We start from the raw sequence: 9,763 nt of genomic DNA on the forward strand, positions 1-9,763 counted from the left end.
CATTTCTGTACTTTTCTTTCCTTGGTTTCCCTGTGATGTACTCGCAACAACATTTGTCATCCTTGGGAGTAAACTTGCATTCCCAGTGTTCGCATTAGGCATTGCAACTGGATAATATTCCATGTCTCTCTCTTATCCTCAAGTGCAACATATTCTTCTTGAAATTCACGCAACTCCGACATGGTGATGGAATCTTTTATCCTGAAAATCTGTGTATATAATAAATCTGTAGGAAAAGAGCACTGACAAAGGCTAGTATAAGAAATCGTTCATCTACTCGCCTTGCCATCTCACTACACATGGTTCTCCATCGTGTTGTTAGATGACGCAAATTTTCATTGACCCTTCTGCGAAATCCAAAGGTCGTCTCAATTCCTGGTCTTGACATATTATTGCTGATATATTGTCCTAAGAAGACGTCTGTAGATGACGAAATGATCTAATAGTTCCTACTGGAAATCCTTCAAACCACTGCAAGGCTTCTCCTGTCAAGCTCGCATGAAAATACTTACACAAGACCGCATCATTTTCTTTCCACTGCAATAAAGATCGGCTATAGGCGTTTATGTGTTGTACTGCATACGTACTACCATCAAATATACTAATGAATACAGGTAAATTGCATTTTGGTGGTATTATTGCAATTTGAATTTGCCTCGCAAAAGGTGTTTTCCCAGCTTCTTCTACTGCTTCCTCTAACTGCCTTCTTCCACCATTTTTTCGCATAGTCATCATTTATCTCAATTCAACCATTTCTCTGAGAATTTCTTCCCTCATAGTTTGGTCTAAATCTTGTTGCATAGTTCTTTGTAATATGACTTGTCTTAATATATTCTCATGATTATTCTGACGTATAGCCTCCTCAATTTCTCTTTCTTCAGTTTCTTCTGTTCTTCTTCTTCGTCTTTCTCGTTCAAATCTCACATGTTCACGCACAGCGTTGTTTCTCTCTTCCTCTTGTTCGCGTGCATATTCTCCATCATTATCTGATGCGTAACAAGTACGATGACGTGCGGTTGCATCTTAAAGTCTATTGTTCCTTTGATATTCTTGTCTGCGACGACGCTCATTTGGCTGTTCATATCAGTCATTTATTGTGTGTCTCTCGTCGCGTTAACCTTGTCGATTATCATCGTCTTGCAAATTCTCATCGTTATTTTCTAATGTTTGTTCTCGCCTGGCATTTCTTCGATTTGATCGATTTTGTCTTGATGAACTTCTACTGGTTCTTGATCTTGATCGCATAACGCTTCTTGATCTTTGTTCATGTAATATGAGATTCTCTTCTCTTAAATCATCATTCTGTCTATCAAATTCGCACGCTCTTCATCTTCTCTTTGCCGCTCAGCAATCAATCTTTGTCTAAGTTCTCCAAGTGTCATATTTTCTTCATTTCCTTCAATCCTTCCTTCATCTCCAGTTCTCTGTATTTCATCTTCAGTTCGTATGTGCAGTATGAATACTCACTCTATCATAATCAATATCATTATTCTGCTCTTGTGTACGTTGTAGTCCATTCGGATCATCATTTCTTTGAATTTTTTCTTTCTCCTTCTTCTAATTGCTCATGAATTTCTCCTCTTCTTCGTTCGACAATTCTTTTATTCTTCTGGTTGTTGTCGCTTGCTTAACGGTAGATCTAATTCTTACCATTTCCACTTTCTTGTATTATCGAATGAAAATCTCAAATGTTGAAGGAAAAATTCTGGTTTTTTTTTTTTTTTTTTAAATTCTAAAAACTTGATTTTTGAACAGATTCACCAACAAGATATACGACTCGTCTCTGTTTCCAGCGCCAAAATGTAGTTGCAGGAAATCCTACAACCATATCACTATGAATTTAGACAAGATTCTAAGTAATCATAATGCAATTCTTTTATTATCTCAAGTTCTTGAATCGGTTACAAGATAATACAATGACTTTATTTGCTCTTCAAATAAACTTTCTCTCTCTTAATTTCCTGTCTAACACTTATCTCAGATCCCTCTCTCAATACACAAATTCCTTCCCCTTATATAGGGTTCTACATAGTGGATGACAGCTAATAGATCCCCTATTTTCGGAATCGCTGTGCGTTACAATCACTCATGTACACACACTCAATCTCGCACACTTTACTTCTTCACACAGATCATCACACTTTACTGGTGACTATTCTGACATCATTAAGTACGTCATCCTAATTGAAACATGTGCGGTAATCCTCGCTTAAGACAAATGACCTTTACTTCGCATACATAATGAATGTGCGATATTTTACTCCTACATTTTGCCTCTTCTCATTTCGTTCTCTTTATAAAGTGAGTGATACGAAGAATCTCCATCTATTAGTATCGCACATGCTAGACTTTTCATATTCTGCTCTACCGACACATTTCCAGAATTTGAGTAAGACAAGATCATAGTTTGAGCCAGTGGTACAAAAATATCGTGCTTATTAACTACAAACAAAGCACGGGCACTTTCTCATATAGGGAGACTAGGGAGGGAGGGAGGGACGGACACAGAATGTGAGCTAGCTACCAATCCAATCCAATCCAAAAGGCAGATGGGCAGGGCGGTTTGGTGTTTGGTCGTGTCATTCCCTTTTCATCAACTTTTTGTTTTCTTTCTTTCTGGAGAGAGAGATAAAAGAGACAATGAGAAATCCACAAACATAAATAAACTTTAAGATAAAGGAATCCCTAATTTATTCTATTTGATTTTATTTTATTTGGATACATGATGAAGAAGATTCAACAACAACATTTGGTGATGGTAGGCTGAACGCTGAAGCTTTGGAGATCAGATCAGTTTTATGCTGCTGCTGATCATCATCATCACTCTTTCTATTTCTATTTCCATTTCTGTCCAGGTAGCTATCCTATTTTCTACATCCAAATTTTATTGTTTCTATTCTGTTTTTTTTTTCCCCTTCAGATTTCAGGTGATTTCTTGTTATCTTGTTACTTTTCTTCTTCAAATTCATATGTCTGATTGCTTAGCCACAGCATGTTCTCGTTGTGATTATCATATTTTGGTTTTAGGTTTAATTGTTTGTGTTAATCAAATTAATATTATTAGTAAAACATGATTCATGCCATATCTGCTTCTCAATTCATCTCAATTATTAGTTGAATTGGAGACAACAAAATTCAGGAAAAAAACAGATTACCATGGGAATTTTAATTTCTACTAATTTGCAAATGTGGTTTCACTCACTACCAAAAACTTATATGGCGAGCCCAATTTTACTGATTTATGTCTATTAATCTACAGGGAACTCACTGCTGCTTTTACAATCCATAAAGTCTTGTCACTCTAAGATTGTTATGGGAAATTGTTGTGTTAGCAAGGTAAAGCATTGCATCTCCCATTTGCCTTTAAACCATATCTTTCTTAACTTGTGTTGTTATGTCTTCCTTGGAGACGCACTTCTAATTGCATTTTCCACTTTTAAGGTTTCAATGTTATCTCTTCATTGTAATTACTGGTGTCTATATTTATCAATTAAGGATATCATGTCCTTAATTGATATCAAAGGCTCTGTAGAGATTTTAGTCTTCCCCTTCATTTGGAGAAACTTACAGCCACTATCTGTGTCTCTTCTGTTGTATGTACATTTTACATCTTGCAGTTCCGTAATCATCTATGGAATGTAAAGTTTCTTAGTATCTCGCAGCACCTAGGGCAACTTTATTCCGAATTAATATCCAGTATTAGCACTTACGGAATTGAGATTGTATCAACTATTTATACAACATAACAACCCCACCCCATGACACTCTGGCTAGTATATATATTAAGCGTCTCCAATAAATGCAATTGGTTACAGCTTTCTTTTCTACTCTTCAGATATAAATCTACAGGACACATTTCTGTGTAGGTCCACATTTTCTATTTCCATTTTTGTTCGATCTTCGCATCCCCTAATCACCTCAGAAGATTTGCCCAGTAGTTGTAGATCATTTGTATCCAAGCCTCCCACTTGCTCCAGTTAGGGAAACATTTAAGATGTTCCAGGTACTATGTTTTTGAACTATGAGTCTCAAATTTCATTTGGGTTTGCCGCAGAAGCATCAAAGCTTCATTTCTGAAAACAATTCTAGAAGCCCTGTTTAATCTACCCTCTTTCTCTATATTCAACCGAATTGGTTTCATATAGGCAGTGTGTGGGTTTGTTGAACCTAGACACTTGGTAGATGGTGTGTCTCTATGAGAAGTCCATGTTTGGTTAAACCCTTCATTTTGTATTTATATAAAGGCATTCCCCTACGTTGTACTTGCAGTCTCGTGATGATGACGAGGATTCTTACCACCATAAGGTAAACTTTGCTAGTGGAAATGTGCATCTTATAACTACCCAAGAACGCTGGGAAGAGAAATTGGCTGAAGCAAAAAGGGATAGCAAGATTGTAAGTATTCTTCGAGTTGTTTACTTGTTTTTGCTTAAGAAAGAGACGGATCGAAATGTTAGATAACAAAGTAACTTGAACATCTTAGTTATGAGGCTTCATTGTCATGTATTCCAGACCTAGTGTTTCACATTCACATGGGCAAGCTAGAAAATCATTCTTTGATAACTTGTGGCAGTTAGACTGGCTTGTGATATTCGCAAAAGACTTTTGTGATAGATTTCACTCAACGTTTTGATAAATGGTCTATGAGTTTCCAGTTCATGATGTTCATCTCTGTATATATTCAGTAATGATCCTAAGCTGTTGAAACTCCTTGTGCTTCTATTTGCTTAATTTGTTTGGCTGTTCAACAGATTGTTGCAAATTTTAGTGCGTCGTGGTGTGGTCCGTGTAGAATGCTTGCTCCTCTCTTTGGCGAGCTGTCTGAGAAATATCCTACTCTTATGTTCCTCACTGTAGATGTGGATGATTTACCTGTATGTATTGCTGCAATCTTGCATTTCTGGCTTTCCTTTTCCTAATGTAATAGTGTGGTCTCTTTCTTTCAAACTCTCTGAAATTCGTTCCTTGGTGCTGGGTTGCAGGAACTTAGTTCTTCATTGGATATCCGAGCTACTCCGACTTTCTTTTTTCTCAAAGATGGGCAGCAGATCGATAAGCTTGTGGGGGCTAACAAACTAGAACTTCTAAAGAAGATTCCAGCTGCTCTTGATTCTGCAAAACAAAGCTGATAATTTCTTTTTTCTTGTGTGGCATGCTTGCTTGTTTTTTTTCTGCCCGGAAAAATAGAGATAGGGGAGGTAATAAAGATACTAGTATATGGTTGGTGGACGGCCTTCAGCTGCTGCTGTTGCGATGAATTAGTGTTATTGAGTTTGAGTTTTTAGAAATGTAAAATGCACTGCTAGAACCAAGTTTTTTCGCATTGTAATGTCCCACTCAGATGTACAGGTAACGAAATCTTCAATTTCCATATATTAACATAAATTTTCCCAGCGACCAAATGCCTTCTTAGTGACTTTAACTTGAAGTTCTCATACTTGGTGGAAAGCCAAAAGCTCCATAATCCCAACACCCGTAGACACTTGTGTTGTCAAATGACATTGGTATAACAACGGTGAACGGCATCTGATAACCTAAACCCAGTGAAACAAGCGGCAGCTCAAACTTCATGGCGTAACATTATTGGGTGTAAACTTCGTCATTCCAAACTCCTGAAGCCAACTAACATGAACATCATAGGACTAATAAAGAATTGAAATTGACTTTGTAATAAGTCAGTAAAGGGAGTTAAATGATTTCTTATTTCCTAATTACTTTACTATCAAACTAATCACACATTCATATTGATATAAGCAGCTTAATCAATAGAATATTGGCTACAACAACATAAAAAATTGAACCGCTGTACATTTATGAATCTTCTTCTCAGATTTTCTATAGAATTTTGTTTGATTTCTCTCGAGCTTAAAAGGGAGAAAACAAACATGTCTTTATCCAAACCTATTAAACAAAGATTGCTAATCAACCAATCACATACAAGAAACAGATACTGATAATGATTCAGAATTTCTCAGACTTGTCTTCTGATCAAAAATTCAGAAAGATAAAAGGTTGTAGAGATCAAAACATCAAACATTTAATAATACAAACTGCATAATATATAAAGAGAGCATTAATCAGTTCAGCTCTGATACTTAACCTTAATCAGCAACAAGAAAGATAAGATAAGCAGCAATTAAGGATTAACGTACTTAATTAATTAGAAGTAGTAATTATTATTACATGCTTTAAAATTAAAATGAAGGAACAATACCATAACCAGAATCAATCACAAAACCCCCCGAAGAAGGATTATTAGAATGATACATTCTTTCCATTTGATTATCAGCTTCGATCTCAGTTTCAGTTCGTTTCGCAAACCTACCTTTAATTCTTGGTCTTGTTTCGGCATACGCTTTTCTCGATGCATATCGGATTGTTTTCTCAAATTTACGGTTCTTTCGTTTCTCTCTGTATCTTAAAACTCTAGCTTCTCGATCTAAACCAGTTAATTGAGTTACAACTACTGCATTTTCAACTCCATTACTAACAGTATTTGTATCAATCATTCCATTACTAGTAGACATAACACCATGATGATGGTCGATAATCATACCGTTTTTCCTAGAAAATGGGTTTGATATGTCTGTCATTGAGTTGCAGTTTGAAGAATCCGGCACAACTCCGACTTCAGATGACGATACCTACACAATAATTAACTAACAATCAACAACATGTACTAACTAGTTCTAATCCCATTTGATCAAAAATATAAGAAGCTTAAAATAATTCAGATCTGAAACTTTAAACTTACACTGTGACTAACAGATTGAGTGCTGAAGCTGTAAGCAGGTTTAGGTTTAGAGAAATCGAACTCATAGCAATGATTCTCTGAACAATTGAACGAGGCAGCAGGATGATTCTGAATCGGATTAGTAGCCACAGGAACAACAGAATCAGAACCAGCAGAACCATTTTGATTCTGAAACTGTTTCTCTCCACCGATATCAGGGTAATCAAGATCAAGATACGAATCAACATCAGAGAACAAATAATCAACTCCTCCAACTCCAATTCCAGATTTCAACATCAGATCTGGTACAGCTTCCACCACCACACCTAACTTAGACGACGGAGGGTTCTGGAACAACCAAGAAGCATCACCATCATCAGCCTTATGATGAATATTAGTCTTGACATCAACAACATCATCTTCATCTTCTTCAACAACTTCATTCGGTTGTCCCTTAACAAAATGATCAGGAACAAGCAAGAAGTTCAAATCAGAACTAATTTTATTATTACCCGCCGAAGCTGCCGCTGAAATAGCCGATTCGAAAAACGGAACCACCGGAACACGTTCGTGACGACGTGCTAATGGATTAGCTGAATGAATATCTGCATCACAAGTCACACAGAGTGAAGCCGCATCAGCTTTACAAGTAACAGAAGCTGGAGCTGATTCACAAACCTCACACATCCATACTCTTTCGTGCCTTGATGCTAGTTTATTAGCTGAATGAATGTTTGAATCACAAGTCATACATAAAAAAGCTGAATCTGCTCTGCAGAACAACAAAGCTGTTGCTGATTTACATGAATCACACAGTTTGGTGTTCATACTCCAATTTCCACCTCCTGCTGATCTTCTGGTTTCAACTTGAATCCCCATTGATTTTTCTTCTTCTATTTTTTTTCAATTTTGTAGAAACTTGAGTTTGTGATAATTCAATTTCTCCGAGTATAAATGAGCAGCCTTGTATCCATCCAATCTAGATAGGTGACGAGTCTAAACTGGACACGTGGACGGCTTCATAGCCATATAAATCATTTTCCATTTAATTAATTAATTAAAAATGTGACATTACTCTACACTGAGATGGAGAAGATTTTTCACTGTTTGATTGATTTGTCCGATCTGAGAGGATAATGTAGATAAAGAATTTAAAGGGAACTCTTTCCTTCCTTGTTTCTCCGAATAGCATCAGGTATGGGGAACTCAATTGTTTATATGACCATGGTGCTTATTCCGTTGGTTTAGTTGGTCACAGTGATGTTTAAATAAAACAAGCAGTCTGATTGCTGACTCGGCGAGGTTGACTCAAACCCAGACATCGAGTCAGCTGCAAACAAATAAGGTGTTAGTTTATATCCGTCCAATCTTTGGCAAGAACTCGATGGTATATGATGCTCATCGTGACTGTGTTTTCAAAACGTTTGTTATATATTTATAGCACGTTTGGATACACATCCAGATATAGATTTTCGACTTTTAAAAATTAAAAAAGAAGAAGCTAGTTTGGGTATAAAATTTCAAAAGCCACTTCTACAAGCAGAAAATGAGGTTTTTGTATGGCAAAATGTTTGTATTTTTGATTTCTACTTTTAAAACTCACGGCACTGGTTGCTCTGATACTTAATTTCATTTGATCAATTATCAATTTTACTTTTCTTTCCCATCATTTTCTTCTGATCCATCACAATTATCACTTTTTAGAAGTACTTGTAGCTGGAAAAATAACTTTTCATAAGTAGTACTAGTGAATCACAGATTGCATTGACGATGGATGGATGGATGATCGACCTCCCCTCCTAGATCTATAAAATAGAAAAAGTTAAAAAGGGCCAAACACATTCTTGGTCAAGTTTGGGTGTACAGACTAGTTGGCAGACGACCTAAACACAACACTCCAATTAATGAATGAGAAAGAAGGAAAGGGCCAACTATTGGGTTCATGTATCTATCACAGGCATGGGTATGGGTGTCCACAGTTGGGGAGGGAGGGACAATCACCCACCCTATATAGTCGCATCATTTCGCATGTGCTTGTGCTTATCCCAACTTGATACTGGCAGGCTGGCCCCTCTGATATGCCTCGCTCTCAAAATGTAAAGGGGGACACAGTCTGTATCCTCCACTCTTCCTTGGTGATTTGATATCTGGTATGACTTTTTTTTTTTATTATTTTTTCTTTTAGAAAAAGAGGTTTCCTTCCCCTAGTTAGTAAGTTCGCGAATGATTCGCGAATCATTCGCGAATTTTTCCGTATCACGAATTTTACCGTCTTATTCACGTACGTTTGCAACTCCGAATCCAAGTCGCGTATTATGTGGCATTCCCGGATTATTCGCGAATCGTTCACGAATTTTACGTATCCCGAATGATACGTCCGCTTAATTCGCCATAAATTCTTTAGCTTTTACTTTTCAAAGACTCCACTTTTTGGGCTTTACTGCCTCCCGAACATACACGACCGAATATTAGACGTGTTGTAATTTTTATGAAACAAAAACGACTGAAGAGATTTGAAGGTGAAGGTGAGAGAGATCTCAAACTCACTAACCAAGCATCTAAACCACCATACGACGTCCTTTTGGATAACTAATGTTGTATATATTATTAATATCATCATATTGAGTTTATTTTTCCTTAAATAACTCACACATATGCATAAAAATTGGTCTATGACCTTATAAATACAAATTATTTGTTATATATAGATACCGAATTTTCAGAGCCGAACTCACATTTATAAATCGAATTATACACGTACGTATGCCGTTCCGAATTAATGACGAATCACGTCCCGTTGACCGAATTTTGGACCGAATCTGAATTTTACAAAACCGTATAATACTCGTACGTTTGCCGTTCCGTACGTTTGCCGAATCCCGAATTGCTAACTAGGTTCCTTCCTGCGATTGATATAAAAGTACCATAAATTCCATGAAGGGATGCCATTGATATAAAAGTACCATAAATTGCACGAAGGGAATCACGGTACACCGATACATTTTCATTACAAGATTTAATATATAAGTA

General features: G+C 36.6%; 2 protein-coding genes across 2 annotated transcripts; one reads left to right on the plus strand and one right to left on the minus strand.

The window, feature by feature from the left end:
- The first annotated feature begins 2,595 nt into the window (after positions 1–2,595).
- LOC113283623 (thioredoxin H4-1) lies at positions 2,596–5,402 on the plus strand. Its single transcript, XM_026532954.1, has 5 exons — positions 2,596–2,855; positions 3,260–3,336; positions 4,270–4,395; positions 4,752–4,874; positions 4,983–5,402. Exons 2-5 carry the CDS (start codon positions 3,313–3,315, stop codon positions 5,127–5,129), a joined length of 420 nt encoding a protein of 139 aa, XP_026388739.1. The 5' UTR covers positions 2,596–2,855; positions 3,260–3,312; the 3' UTR covers positions 5,130–5,402.
- A 617-nt stretch (positions 5,403–6,019) lies between these two features.
- On the minus strand, positions 6,020–8,166 carry LOC113283622 (zinc finger protein CONSTANS-LIKE 4-like). The gene is made up of 2 exons (XM_026532953.1): positions 6,755–8,166; positions 6,020–6,644 (listed from the first exon to the last, which is right to left on the minus strand). Exons 1-2 carry the CDS (start codon positions 7,610–7,612, stop codon positions 6,195–6,197), a joined length of 1,308 nt encoding a protein of 435 aa, XP_026388738.1. The 5' UTR covers positions 7,613–8,166; the 3' UTR covers positions 6,020–6,194.
- Between the last annotated feature and the right edge of the window lie 1,597 nt (positions 8,167–9,763).

This window comes from Papaver somniferum, chromosome 5, assembly GCF_003573695.1.
Source record: "Papaver somniferum cultivar HN1 chromosome 5, ASM357369v1, whole genome shotgun sequence".
NCBI classification, from domain to species: Eukaryota; Viridiplantae; Streptophyta; class Magnoliopsida; order Ranunculales; family Papaveraceae; genus Papaver; species Papaver somniferum.